The sequence below is a fragment of the Pan paniscus genome, chromosome 12 (assembly GCF_029289425.2).
Source record: "Pan paniscus chromosome 12, NHGRI_mPanPan1-v2.0_pri, whole genome shotgun sequence".
Lineage (NCBI taxonomy): Eukaryota > Metazoa > Chordata > Mammalia > Primates > Hominidae > Pan > Pan paniscus.
Genome location: NC_073261.2, coordinates 97,963,814 through 97,978,722, shown reverse-complemented (window position 1 = coordinate 97,978,722; position 14,909 = coordinate 97,963,814). Strand labels below are relative to the sequence as shown.

General features: G+C 47.2%; 1 protein-coding gene across 1 annotated transcript in view; it reads left to right on the top strand.

Moving 5' to 3' along the window:
• Window positions 1-14,909, top strand: part of PLB1 (phospholipase B1) — a 154,733-nt gene that overhangs the window by 39,916 nt on the left and 99,908 nt on the right. The window contains exons 8-15 of the mRNA XM_057301323.2: window positions 988-1,078; window positions 1,399-1,450; window positions 3,782-3,868; window positions 9,950-10,012; window positions 10,729-10,808; window positions 11,963-12,038; window positions 13,301-13,405; window positions 14,809-14,865. Coding sequence (XP_057157306.2) covers window positions 988-1,078; window positions 1,399-1,450; window positions 3,782-3,868; window positions 9,950-10,012; window positions 10,729-10,808; window positions 11,963-12,038; window positions 13,301-13,405; window positions 14,809-14,865 — 611 coding nt within the window. The remainder of the gene's footprint in view (window positions 1-987; window positions 1,079-1,398; window positions 1,451-3,781; window positions 3,869-9,949; window positions 10,013-10,728; window positions 10,809-11,962; window positions 12,039-13,300; window positions 13,406-14,808; window positions 14,866-14,909) is intronic.

Genomic DNA, 14,909 nt, shown 5'->3' with positions numbered 1-14,909 from the left:
TGACACTCTCTCCCCGCTCTGCCCTCTTCCCTCTCAGGAGCAAGACACAAGTTAACTGCTCCTGACAGCACTATTTTTAGCGGTCCTCTGGCTGTCAGTTCTGGGACATGTTCTCTGCATGTTCCCTGGAGCTTTCCCACCCTGCTGTCACTCTCAGGAGAAGGGAGGGGGGCTGGAAGGCAGCCCGAGTCCCTGTCCCAGCATCACTTTCTCTAATGAGGCAGTAGCACATGACAGTGAAAAGCCTTGGTGTCCCAGAACTCTGGTTCAAACCCCAGCAACCTCAGTTAGCTGTGAGACCCTGGGCAGCTCACTTGATTTTTCTCAGTCTCAGTTTTCCCTTTCTCTAACTTGGAGATCATATTGCCCTGTGTTTGTTACTGAGGATTAAGTGAGATAACGCATGTAAAGCGCTTAGGACTGGGCCTGGCCTAGCACTTTATAGATGTTCATTTTCAGCTCCTTCACTTCCAGAGCCCTGCTCCAGAGGTACAGATAGCCTCACAGAGGCTACAGGGGTGGCCTCACAGCCCCAGGCAGGGTGTGAGGAAGGACCATGCCTTGGAATAGGGGCGGCGACCCCGGCAGCTCACCCTAGAGGAAGGGAGTCAGTCTTTTTTTTTTTTTTTTTTTTTTGAAACAGGGTCTTGCTCTGTTGCCCAGGCTGGAGTGCAGTGGCACAAACACAGCTCACTGCAGTCTTGACCTCCTGGGCTCAAGCCATCCTCCTGCCTCAGCCACCCAAGTAGCTATGACCACAGGTGAGCACCACCACACCCGGCTGATTTTTGTTTTCACAGAGACAGGGTTTTGCTCTGTTGCCCTGCCTGGTCTCAAACTCTTGGGCTCAAGTGATCCTCCTGCCTCAGCCTCCTAAGGTACTGAGATTATAGGCACGAGCCACCACTCCCGGCAGTAGGTAGGTCAGTCTTTAGAGGTGGCCTTCAGCTGGTGAAGGCCAGGGCCTCAAACCAGTTCTCTCTTTAGTCCTTTCAGACATCATCAGATATTTCAGTCCTTCTGTTCCAATGCCTGTGTGCCACACTGGAAAGAGAGTCATACCCCACGATGGTGCTGAGTAAGTTCCCTTTCTGTCTCTCTCTGAGGTTATGTGTTCCTACTGGTCTTCAACATATAGGTGGGAGGATTTGGGGGGCTGGCAAAGTCAAAGAGGCTTAAAAATAGAAGTATTTAAGTCAAAGCCCAAATGCCCCCTCAAACTGATTTCAGGCTGCCTGATGAGCCTCATTTTGAAAAGCAGGTCAATGCCCACCCTTCAGAAGCCAGGGGTGGATAAAGCTCAGAGACTGACACCTGAGCTATGGCAAGGGGCAAGCTTCCAGCCCTTAACAAAATAACATTTAGCCAATTTTTCTCTGTTTCCCTCCCTCTGCACAGAGACTTGTGGATTCAGGCTCAAGAACTGGTGAGAAACATGAAAGAGAACCTGGTAAGCATCCGTCCAACTCTGGCATGGCTGGGCTGCCTGGCTTTGCTGCAAGGCGGGCAGACCGAAGTGATGATGACCCTGGTACCATTTTACCATGAACTCGGCAACTAGTGTGGCCTGGGTTCTTTAAACAATGTCTTTGCCATTCTCTGGTCATTAGAGGAAAGGACCAATTCTTTTTTGTTGTTTTTTATTTTTATGTATTTATTTATTTATTTATTTTGAGACCAGTTATGAGACTGGCTAATTTTTATATTTTTGGTAGAGACGGGGTTTTGCCATGTTGCCCAGGCTGATCTCAAACTCCTGGGCTCAAGCAATCTGCCCGCCTCGGCCTCCTAAAGTGCTGAAATTACAGGACGAGTGATAATGCTCAGCCAAAAGGACCCATCCTCTTCAGAATGGTTTTCCTTGTGGTCGTGCTGAAAGTCAGCAGATGGACTAAATGACTTGTCCCAAAGGGAGGTGGTGGAGAGCTTCAGTTCCAGGTGAGACTAGTTTGAGTTTGAATCTTGAATTCTCCATCTATTAGCTGTATGATGTTGGGTAAGGCACTTACCTCCCTAAACCTCAGTTTTTCTGTTTATGAAATGGGGTGATAAAAGAGCTGCAGCAAAGGGTTTTGGGAGCATTAAATGAGGTATTGGATGTGCCTGACACAGACTCAATACATAATATAAAAGCCTGTAGCTTGCATTGTTATTGTAGTGGTGATTGCTGTTATTAATAATTACCATATTAATTTTAGTTCTGAGTGTGGAGGCCTCTGTCACATACATGCTGGGTGCCTTGGTACCACTCTCCTAACAGTTCGTATACTATTTACTCGATAACCTATATAAATTTGTAATAAGCATCCTTGGATCTTTTGTGTTGCCCTTATGGGCAAGTATCAAACCAAGGCAAGCCTTGCTAGCAAACTGTATCTAACCAAGCACTGAGCCTGGACTGCTGGAACCAAGGGAAGCTGCTGTTTCAGCCAGCCATGCATGCATTAAAGCGTTCAGGAAGTGAAGTGAAGGTCATTCTAAGGCATATAAGGACAGGGATTAGAGCAGGAGCTACACCATAAAGTTTGTTTTCCTTGAACAGGAGAATTCCAGAATTTCTGAAATAATGATTATTCTATAAAATAGACAAGAGATCCTGGGTCTAACCCTGTAATTTTCCAGATGAGGAAACTGAAGTTCCCAGAAGTCATGTGACCTGTGCAAGTTCACACGGCTAATTAGAGCCCAAATCTAAAGTGCCTGCTTCACAGTCCAGTGTTCCTCAACTACATCGTGCTGCCTCTTAAAAAACCAAAGTTTGTTTTCTGGTTACACAAGAAATGCATGTTCATAACCGAAAAAATCAGAAAACACAGATAAGCAAAAAGTAAAACCATCCTTAATCCTAATAACCCAAAGATAATTATGGTTAGTAACTTGGTGTACATTACCTTCCATATTTTTTCCTAGCATATGTATCTTTATATATTTTATAAAACAGGGATGTTACTGGATAAAGATGTTGTTTTTTGTTTTTTGTTTTGTTTTGTTTTGTTTTTTTGAGACAGAGTTTCGCTCTTGTTGCCCAGGCTGGAGTGCAATGGTGCGATCTCGTTTCACCACAACTTCCACCTCCCGGGTTCAAGTGATTGTCCTGCCTCAGCCTCCCAAGTAGCTGGGATTACAGGCATGTGCCACCATGCGCGGCTAATTTTGTATTTTTAATAGAGATGGGGTTTCTCCATGTTGGTCAGGCTGGTCTCGAACTCCCAACCTCAGGTGATCCGCCCAACTCGGCCTCCCAAAGTGTTGGGATTACAGGCGTGAACCACTGCACCCAGCCAGAGATACTTTTTATAACCTCAAACAGATTTTCTCAACAGATTAGTTCCCATGATAATTACATTTTTCAGCATCATTTTAAAAGCTACATAGTGTTTCATCTCATGAGTATTCCACAGTTTACACAGCAATCCCCTGTTTTGGACATTTATGTTGTTTCCAGTTTTTCCTTCTTATGCATAAGGCTTCATCATTGTAGCTGAATCATTCACGTATCCTTGTTTCCTTAAACTATATTTGGGGAAATGAAATAATTAGATCAAAATAATTAGATCAAAAGGTGTGTCTTTTAATTAAAAAAAAAAGTTTTGGATATATTTTATCAATCTAGAGCAGTTATACCACTTTAAACTCCTGCCATATACTACTATTGAAAAAAATTCATACATGAGTTTTTCAGGGATGGGTGTATGAAATGGAAAGACATGAAAACAAAGACATTATTTTGGTTCAAGGTCTTACCACAATCTCCTTTTCATGCTGTTGCCCTTTTATTCAGCAACTTGACTTTCAATTTGACTGGAAGCTCATCAATGTGTTCTTCAGTAATGCAAGCCAGTGTTACCTGTGCCCCTCTGCTCAACAGGTAAATGGCAGCCTTGGGGACCAAGGGATTACAGATGCTGGGGTGGAGAGGGAGTGAACTAAACCTGCCTGATTACCCAATCCCCAGCTGTCAGGATGGGGCTAATGCCACCTATTTTAGAACATGGATGGATGGATGGATGGATGGATGGATGGGCAGACAGACAGAGAGTCACATACTCAAAGAAACATACACTTGAACAGGCATTTTGTGGGTTTTATTGCTTCAATTTTTTTATTGTGATAAAATACACATAAAGTTGACCATCTTAATCATTTTAAGTGTACAGTTCAGTGACATTAGATAATTCATAATGTTGTACATATGACATGCATTCATAACTGTCACAAGGAACAGGTGTTTTTTTACTTACCATCCCTCATATCAGGAAAAGGAAATAGAGGCATAGATAAGCTGAGTCAACAGTCATTCCGCAACTGAGAAAATTAGCGTCCTAGTTGGTTAAAAACTATCTTGCGTCTTAATTCTGATTTCATGTAAGTTCTGAATTTAGGAAATAAAGCAGGGTGCATACCATCCTCACCCCTTGGCCCATGAATTCTATTTGTGGTGGGAAAGCTGCTGTTTATTGAAGTAGACTGTATCTTCCAAGTGCTTTGGCTTTTCTGGAAACAGGACATGAAGCATGTGGTTCATTTATTATTTATGTAGGTGAATATCTATGACTTAAGTCTTTATTGAAGATCATTCAGATTAGGATCAGTTGAAAGTGTAAGGGGTGGTTTAGAAATCTAAGCCATGGTGAAATAAATGGCACCTGGACTCTTCTTCAGGATCCTGAAGACTGGCTGCTGCCACACTGTCCCTGCCACTTGTGGGACCAGCTTGTCCTCTTCGCCACCCTCCAGGCCAGGGCACAGGCATGGTGGAGCTTCTGGAGGTGGTGGTTTCTTTTCTGTGCCCCTCTCCTACAATAGATACTCTTGCCTTCCTTCAAGTGCCCCACACTCCCACTGACTCCAGGCTCACCATCAAAACTCCCCTTCCTTTAGTGATGTCAAGCCTTGGAAGAACATTGATGGAAATCCACCTTCCTGACTAGCTCTCATTGGCCAATATTCCTGTAGCCTTCCTGGGTTTTTAGCATATAGATAATGAAGATTTATTGTTCCAGTTTACCCTCTGTTTTCTCCAGTGCCGAGTGAAATTTACATGCCTCGTTTGTTCTCTGCACAGCCCCCCTTTTTGGTCATTATGCATTACTTAATGAATGTATGCATTCATGCATTGACATGCTCAAGCATTTAGACATTGGCGCATTTCTCTCTCTACTCATTAATCCATGACATTAACTCATGCGTTTATGCAGTCACGCACTGAAGTGTTCAAGCATTTAGACATTGCTGCATTCTTCTATGTATTCACTAATAGAATCATTCATCCATAAGTTATATTCATGTATAAATTCATTTTCTCATCTTACATGCAGACATATGCTATTGTATTTGTGATCAGTTTGTTCATGATAGCATATGATTTTTTAAAATGTATGAATGCATTTATGAATACTTAGACTCATCGATGATTTTTCCATATACTTCATCTTGTGTTTAAACATTCCTACATAAATTCTTGCATGCTTTCATGTATTTATGCCTTCAAGCATTCTTGAATACATGTTGTATTCTTGTGCACATGTATTCAACTACATATTATTTGTATTTTTAGTTATGCAAGCAATACACAAATATTTTCCTTCTAAAAACTAAAACATCAGTTAAAGCTAAAATATGTATCCTTTTGGCCACCTCCCTAATCCTCTGTCTCTTTTTCTTTGCAAACCTCTTACATATCTATAAATCTAAGCCTTATTTTGTGTGCTTGTATGTATGAGAGAGATTTAATATAGTGTTATATTGTATGTACTACTGAACAGTTTTTTTCACTAACCAAGTATTGTTGAGATCTAGTCATGTTGACACATATGGAATGAGTTTATTTCTCTTCCATGAGTATTTTGCTGTGTAAATTTACTACATTTTATTTCACCATTTTCCTATACTGATGGCCATGTAGGTATTTCTAGTTTTTCACTATTATAAACAATGCTACAGTGAACAGTCTTGCTCATTTACTTGACTATGTGGAAGAGTTTTCCTAGATACAGTGATTTTCAAATTGTGGACTGAAGTACATTAGTGAGTCAAAAAATCAGTTTAAAGGATTGCAACCAACATTGTAAAAAAAAATAGAATAAACTCTAAAATCCTCGAGTTCATTGCATGTAGTAAGGTAAGTATTGGTTCATGAGATTTTTGCATCATTTCTATATGGATACTTGTACTGGATTGGGACGTGAAACACATCTCACACTGTGGGTCAAGATAAAAACAGTCTCAAGAGCTGGGCACGGTGGCTCACACCTGTAATCCCAGCACTTTAGGAGGCCGAGGCAGGTGGATCACAAGGTTAGGAGTTTGAGACCAGCCTGGCCAATATGGTGAAACCCCATCTGTACTAAAAATACAAAAATTAGCCGGGCTTGGTGGCAGGCACCTGTAGTCCCAGCTACTCGGGAGGCTGAGGCAGGAGAATCACTTGAACCCAGGAGACAGAGGTTGCAGTGAGCCAAGATCGCGCTACTGCACTCCAGCCTGGGTGACAGAGAGAGACTCTGTCTCAAAAGAAAATAAAAAAAGAAAAAAAACAGTCTCAAGAAAAGCGCCTGGAGTAGATTCTTATACCAGTCTTTAGGTGCGCACATTTTGGGTTTTAATAGGCTCTGCCTCCTAATTGCCCTCCAAAGTGGCTGAACTCTCATATTTCCACCAGTGGCAGTGAGCACCTATTCTCTACAACCTTCCCAACACTTGTTCTCAGACTTAATGATTTTTGTCAACATGAGAAATTCCTGCAAGATCTAGTCATGTTGATGACATGAATTGAGTTTATTCACACTTAGAAGCTCACACTTTTAATTGGTTCAAAACATATGACAAAAGTAATCATGCCTCCTCATTTTTAAACAGCTGTAAACCAATAACATGATGTCCATAAATTTAGCTAATTACAGCAACACCTGCTAGCATCCACTTAAATTCCCTCTTTATTCTATTTCTTCTTCCATCTTGATTTTTTCCTATTGCACAAAAACCACCAAGGCTTTGATGCCTGGAATAAATCTCACCTCCACTTCCACTTACCCCAGAGGCCCTGTGGCTCCCAGGCCTGGCTCCTTTGGCCTCCTGGCCAGGCCTGCTGGTGTTGCCCTTCTCACAGCCCAGACCCACACTCGCCTCCTAGTGGTACCTCTGGCCACACCTCCCCGTTTAAGCTAATCCTGTGGTGTAGCTCAGCATCCTTGTTTGAGAAGTTCTTACGTGGCATTTTTATTTTTCTGAAAGCACATCTTAGGTATAAGCTCTCCCTCGGTGGTTGTAAAAATGTGCTCTGTAGATGGCCGGGCATGGTGGCTCATGCTTGTAATCTCAGAACTTTGGGAGGCCAAGGCAGGTGGATCACTTGAGGTTAGGAGTTCAAGACCAGCCTGGCCAACGTGGTGAAACCCTGTCTCTACCAAAAGTACAAAAATTAGCTGGGTGTGGTGGTGCATGCCTGTAGTCCTAGCTACTCAGGAGGCTGAGGCAACAGAATCACTAAACCCAGGAAGTGGAGGCTGCAGTGAGCTGAGATCATGCCACTGCACTCTAGCCTGAGCAACAGAGTGAGACTCTGTCTTTAAAAACAAAACAAAACAAAACAAATGCTCTGTAGAGACCCAGGGGCCACTGGAGATCCCTCTGTGGGCAAATGTTGAAAAGGTGGGCACCAGCTGCCACCTGACTTTACAGAGCAGGTGTCAAGGGTTTCCTAAAAGTTCACACGAGAAAAACATGTTTTACCCTTAAGAGGAAATGTTGAGCTACTGTCCTGCCCCAACTTAGGGCCTGAATTCTCTTCCCCTGTGGAGACCTTTGGGCTCATTTAATGGGAAATAAACAAGGGCCTGTGTCCACAGTTGTTCTTTAGGAGTTTCTTATGACCAAAGTCAGAGAGTCAAGTCAGCAACTATCCATTAGGTGTGACAATGACTCTGAAGGCAGGTGCTTTGGAGGTAAATGATGAGCTGGCTCACAGCAGTGACCTGAGGATGCTTTTTGGATCTGGACACTTGCTTACTGCTCTGTAGTTAAATTTGGCTTTATTAATTAGTAAGATTTTAAAAATCAGAAGAAAAAATGAAAAAAAGAGCTGATTACAAGAAAACAGACACATTTATCCCTTATAAACGTCTCTAGCTACAGGTGGCAGCCTTTTGGAGGGTACACTGGCGTGTGATTCAAGAAACCTAAACGTGTTTCTAGTTTTTGACTGAATAATATCCCATTCCTTGGTTTAAATCCCAAGAAAATAATTTATTAGAAAGAGTTAAGTCGGGTCTCAGGCACGTGTTTGATAATAGACATTCTTCCAAACCAGGGGGCAAACGATACACATGGAAATGTACAAGTTCATTTGAAGAAATCAGCTTTTTCCTGACTTTGGGTTCTAGGAGTTTATTATGTATGACCTTATAGAGGAGGGACATCTTATAGGAGCATAATGTCTTTTACTGAGAAATGGGGACAGTTGGTGTCCCGAGCGACAACCATGCAGTGCCTGGAATGACTGGGTGGGCCCCAATTCCCTCTGCAGCTGCAAGTAAACACCTTGACCAGGGGTTTCTACAGCAAGATTCACACTCTAGAGAGAGCCACACAGGGTCCCCCGCCTCTCCAGGGACGGTGGGTATGGTTCAGATGGTCAGCGAGGATGCCTCTAGACAGAGTTCCCCTGGGCTCTTCAGGAAAGAGAGGGTGATGTTTGATGTCACGGTCAGGGAGCAGCTCACTTAGGAGAAAACTAGACAGAAGGCTTTACGGTAACAGACCTGGCTGACCCGGCCTCCCAGAAGCCAGCCTCACACCAAAGCAGGGACAGCCGGTGAAGGGGCAGAGAGACAGGGACACTGCATTTCCTCCTGTGCGGTGCCAGCCCGGGTGATTGACAGCTGTCTCCAGAGTCACTGCCTGTGTCCCCTCCGGGAAACAGAACAGCTCCTTGGCCTTCCTTGTCTTCCTGTCTGAGCCAAGTTGCCTTAGGGGACAGCCAGTCTGCAGGCAACTTAGAAGTTTGTCTTGTAATTTTTATTATTTTTCACATTGAAAAGGTAAAGCAGGCATGAGCCACTGCACCCAGCCTGTAATCCAGCACTTTGGGAGGCCGAGGTAGGTGGATCATTTGAGGTCAGGAGTTTGAGACCAGCCTGGCCAACATGGTGAAACCCTGTCTCTGCTAAAAATACCAAAATTAGCTGGGCATGGTGGCAGGCGCCTGTAATCCCAGCTACTCAGGAGGTGGAGGTTGCACTGAGCCGAGATCACACCACTGCACTCCAACCTGGGCAAAAGAGCGAGACTCCATCTCAAAAAAAAAAAAAAAAAGGTAAAGCAGGGTCCATTTTTGAGGTCCTTCGTTTGTTGATTTTCATGACCTGCAGGAAGGGGAGTGGTGTGTGTGTTGGGTGCGTGGGAGATGTCTTTAAATACTCAGGTGGCAGGACCCACTCATACTCTTTCTCTAGGAACGCTTATCTTAGGGCAAACACAGCAAGAGAAAGGCTAATAAAATAGGATCACATGAAGGTTCCGAGGCCCATCTGGGGCCTTAAATACAGGGTTAATTGTATTTTCCTGTTGGACCTGATTTTCTTTGGGAAAAAGCGATTCCTCAAGTCTTTGGGAGTAAGTCTCCTGTCCCTCAGTGTGAGCTTCAGAATCACACCAGGTATTTCTGATCTTGCTCTGACCTTGAGTTTGCCCTTTCCTGATGGAACTTTTCACCTGTGGGGAGTTTGGTTTTTCCCAGGTGGATGATGGGTTGGGGAGAAAATGGATGAACAAAATGAAGACAAAACTAGGAAGCTCTGGGAACTCTGTCCTCGTTTGTGGAATGCCAGGTCTGGATGGTGCCTTTGCCTGTGGTCTTGCCTGGCAGGGACGGGCCTGTTGTGAGTCTGGGTGGCCTCACCTCGTGGTCCTCCTGCAGGCACCCTCACTTAGCACGGTTCTCCTCTCACAGAATGGGCTTGCGGCGGGCGGCGTGGATGAGCTGATGGGGGTGCTGGACTACCTGCAGCAGGAGGTGAGGCCGCGGGCCTAGGGCTTCCCCAAGGGCGGTGGGGCCCATTTACCCTCATGTGGCCTCCACCGGGGTGGGGAAATGGACCCCTGTGGGGGAGACTGGGACCCTCGGGAAAGGGGAAACTTTAGAGTACCCCATCTTCTCATCCTTTCAAATGAGAACATGGGCCAGGAGAGCACACTCCACTCCTGCAAAGGAAACTTCTGAGAGAAACTCAGCTCTTCCTTGAGTCCTCGGTGGCCCTGCTCTTCCCTAAGGCCTCTCTCTACCTGAGTCTGGGGCGAGCATGAGATGGAGGGGGCCTGAGGACCTTCAAGACCTTTCTGCTCAGTGACCGTGATGCTGCTGCAGGGTCTGAGAATCAGCTGGGGGTTGCTGTGGCCCTGCCTTCCGCTTTGCTCCCCTGGAGGGCAGCTTTCTGCTGGAGGAGGCTGCAGGCCCATAGCCCCAATGGTCTCCCTCCCCTGTGGACACTGGTGGGAGGCGCCCCGCCCACCGTGAGGGACAGAGAGTCCTGTTTCTGGATGGCACAGATGCAGGGCTGCAGCGCAGACTGACCCCGACCAAACATCTCCCAAAGGATCAGGCCCAGTTAACCAAGGGGAGGCCCATCACACTCAACCACACCCCAACGGGGCCCAAGCAGGAGTTCCAGAAAGCCCGGCAGTCATGGCGACTTGGCAAATACTCACCTCCCTCTCTGTGTGTCCTCCTAGGTCCCCAGAGCATTTGTAAACCTGGTGGACCTCTCTGAGGTTGCAGAGGTCTCTCGTCAGTATCACGGCACTTGGCTCAGGTAAAAGGGGAAGTGGAATGAGACACGCATCTGTGACACGGCTGTCACGTGTGCGGCTTGTGGGGGCCCTTCATGTGCCTTAATCTATGAGGGAGCCCTAAAGAATAGAGGCCAAGGGAGGCCGAGAAACACATGCGAGCTCACACCCGAGCGAGTGGCAGAGTCGGGTGGGGTGGGCCCTCTGCCAAGCATTGTTTTGGGGACTGAGTCAAAGAATAAAATACTTTATTCTTTTATTCTGGTTGATGTCGTGCCAGAGGCTCTCCTCCGTGCCAGAGTGATTTCAGAGTTCGCCTTGGCAAAACATCCATAAGCTAAGAAGTGTTACTTCTGGAAATTGGATAGAAAAATGTAGCCTAAATGTAGTTTAACTTCACAGAACTTGATTCCTATATATTTCTGAAAATGTTCATAGACTTTAAACTTTTTGGAGCCAAATCCTAAGAATTCTGGCTCTGGACCTAGAAAAGAAGTTCATGTGGAAAAAGTCAGGGCAAGGGCGGTGGAGAAAAGAGAGTGCTGGAAAGGAGAGAAGTAGGGTGCTGAGGGGAAGGAGGGCTCTGAAGAGGACGCAAGACAGAGAAGGTACAGGGGAGGGAAAGGGGAATGGGATGTGGGTGTCTCGTGTGAAGAACAATGAGGGGGGAGGAGGAGGACTGAGAGATGAAGGGGGAGAAAGAGCTTCCCTCTATCCCATACTCACCCCCCAGGAAGAGCTTTCCTCCATCCCATATCCACCCCCCAGGAAAAGCTTCTCTCTATCCCATAGCCACCCTCCAGGGAGAGCTTCCCTCCATCCCATACCCACCCCCCAGGGAGAACTTCCCTCCATCCCATACCTACCCCCTAACCCATACCCACCCCCTAGGGAGAGCTTCCCTCCATCCCATATCGACCCCCTAGGAAGAACGTCCCTCCATCCAATACCCACCCCCCAGGAACAGCTTCCCTCCATCCCATACCCACCCCACAAGAAGGGACCACCCACCCTCTATTCTTCTCAACATTTGTCTTCTAAGACTTATGCTTCTACATCCCTACTCCTTAAGCAACTCCTATGCCCCTTCTTCCATAAGAGGCGGGCTGGATGCATCCCCTTCCCCCCCCCCCACATTGCCGCCCCTCTCTCATTCCTGGTGTGTTTTAACCTGCAGCCCTGCACCAGAGCCCTGTAATTGCTCAGAGGAGACCACCCGGCTGGCCAAGGTGGTGATGCAGTGGTCTTATCAGGTGAGCCCACCCTGGGATCCCAAGCTGCTGGCTCACCAGGGTGGCGTGGTCGCCAAGGAGAACAGGAGTGATAGGCACAAGTAGTTGAGTTTGCTAATGTTAGGACTTCTCCAGCTGAATTCAGGACTAAGTCAGGAGCAAAGAGAGCTACTCTTGCTTCACGTCGTGGTAGTGATTTCAGTATTCCTGCATGTAAAATGGGGCCTGCAGTACTGGTAGGGTGCGAGTTGGGGGACAGTGGGGGTACTTGAGGCAAAAGATAGTGAGGAACTTCGAAGATTCATTCTGGAATGCTTTTGGTCATAAGTGCCACTTGTAGTACCACATCTGGGGTGGGTGAGCTGGTTTTGCCCAGTGTGCCTGTCCCTAGCTTACAGCCCAAAGGCAAACCAGGGCTCCTGAAGATGCACATTCCAGTTCACAGAAGAGACCCCAAGAGAGGGTGAAGGGGTTGGGCGTGGTGGCTCACACCTGTAATCCCAGTATTTTGGGAGGCTGAGGCGGGCAGATCACTTGAGGTCAGGAGTTCAAGACCAGTCTGGGCAACATAGTGAAACCTCATCTCTACTAAAAATACAAAAATTAGCTAGGCATGGTAGCATGCACCTACAGTCCCAGCTACTCGGGAGGCTGAGGCAGGAGAAGTCGTTTGAGCTTGGGAGGTGGAGGTTGCAGTGAGCCGAGATCGCACCACTGCACTCCAGCCTGGGCAAGACAGCGAGACTCCGTCTCAAAAATAAATAAATAAATAAATAAATAAATAAAGGCGAAGGGCTCAATGAAAGCCACCATCCCTCTTAGCAAACAGCTCAAAGCACAGTTTCTGTTAGCATGTGCTAACATGATGACTTTTGCTTATGAAGAAAATTGCATTTGAAGTTGCATGGTATCTCTCTCGCTCTGGAAATGACAACATTTTTTGAGCAGTTAAGGCACCTGACTCTACTGAACTTAGCTCTTGAAGAGAGCAGGGGGCCCTGCCACACGCTGGGCTGTCTTGTCGTTCCTAAGCTTCCAGAGAATATATTTTAGGTCTGTCTGTGGTATTACCTAATGCTGGTACTTCAGAGACAAATGAAAACTCAGCTTAGCTATCAAAGAGCCCTGAAGGGTGAGACAAGAGGGAGCTTCAGAATAGCACTTGACAACAACGCAAGAGGCAGATCCTGTCCCAGGGCTGCTGAGAATGATTTGGTCAGGGCTGGGGCCGGCTCTGCCTCGCTCATGTTCCTGGATGGGCACCTCTCTGCTCCCTTCTCCAGGAAGCCTGGAACAGCCTCCTGGCCTCCAGCAGGTACAGTGAGCAGGAGTCCTTCACTGTGGTTTTCCAGCCTTTCTTCTATGAGACCACCCCGTCTCTACGCTCGGTAAGTGGGGGCTGCATGGCGTATCAAGAGTGTGGTGGGGGCCGGGCATGGTGGCTCACTCCTGTAATCCCAGCACTTTGGGAGGCCGAGGTGGGTGGATTACTTGAGATCAGGAGTTGAAGACCAACCTGGCCAACATGGTGAAACGCTGTCTCTACTAAAAATACAAAAATTAGCCAGGCATGATGGTGGGCGCCTGTAATCCCAGCTACTCGGGAGGCTGAGGCATGAGAATCGCTTGAACCTGGGAGGCAGAGGCTTCAGTGAGCTGAGATCTTGCCACTGCACTCCAGCCTGGGCAATAGAACGAGACTCAGTCTCAAAAAAAAAAAAAAAAGTGTGAAGAGTGTGGTGGGGAGGAGGCCTGGGCCATACATCTGTTCCTGCCCCCTCTTCCACCTTACCCCAATAAGCCTCAGCCCAGTTCAGCTCTCCTGAACCCAGGATGCATAGTCTTAGGGGAAATACCCCCATATTATACTTTCCTGTACAATTTCCTCACAGGGTTGAACAGCCCCCATGAAATGGGCTGTTAGAGGCAGGGCAGCCCAGGGTGCATGGCCTAGCTTCCCCTCCTAGCTCTGGGGTGACCAGCTGTGTGACCTTGGACAAGGTGTTGAACTCTGTTCTGTAAAATCAGGGCCATTTAGTAACATGTTCTGTCTCTCGGTGGCCATCAGGGCCACATGAGGTGGCACGTACTTGGGGGGATGTAAAGTGGCATCCGGTGCTGGGGAAGTGCTCGCACCTCTTGGCCATTGTGGTTATTCCGAAGAGAATCTCCAGGGATGCCAGCTCTTGTCCCTCCCCCTGCATGCTCCTCTCCATCCATCTCTGGAAGGGAGGGGAATCTCAGTTGCCCTTGCCCGCTCCCCCAGGACACTGGGCAAGGGGCCACCCAGACCATGTAGCACTTGGTCCACACTTGCTGACCGAGGTCTCCGTAGCCTCAGTCCCGTGTCTGGGAACAGTCCCTCCCTCCAGGCTCCTGCCTGTTGGAATCCTTGTGCCATCTCCACACCATAAACAGTGTTTAAAGTGATGGTTTAAGAGGGTGAGGAGAAATATTAGCTCACGTTCCCTTCCTTCATCCTTCTACTCAGATCACACCTGAATCATTCCCTGCCACCCCCTCCTTCCACTGTTTAGTTCAGTGACAGAGAACCCCATGATGACATGGAGCTGCCTGACGTGCCACCTGCTCCTGCAGGCCCTGACCTCAGGGCCCTGACCCCAGACGGTGGTCCCATAAGTGCCCCTGTTATTGATGAGGGGCTGAGAGAAAAGGCCTGGACAGATCAGGCTGCCCCAACTCTATGCCAGAGAGAGCTTCAAAGTGTGTAGCAGGTCCGTTGCATTCCTGGGGAGACAAAAGGTCCCGCTGTCAACTGGTTCTGTTTTAGGAGGACCCCCGACTCCAGGATTCTACCACGCTGGCCTGGCATCTCTGGAATAGGATGGTGAGTAGATGGGGCCTGGGGTGGGGCCCACAGAGCAGGGGCAA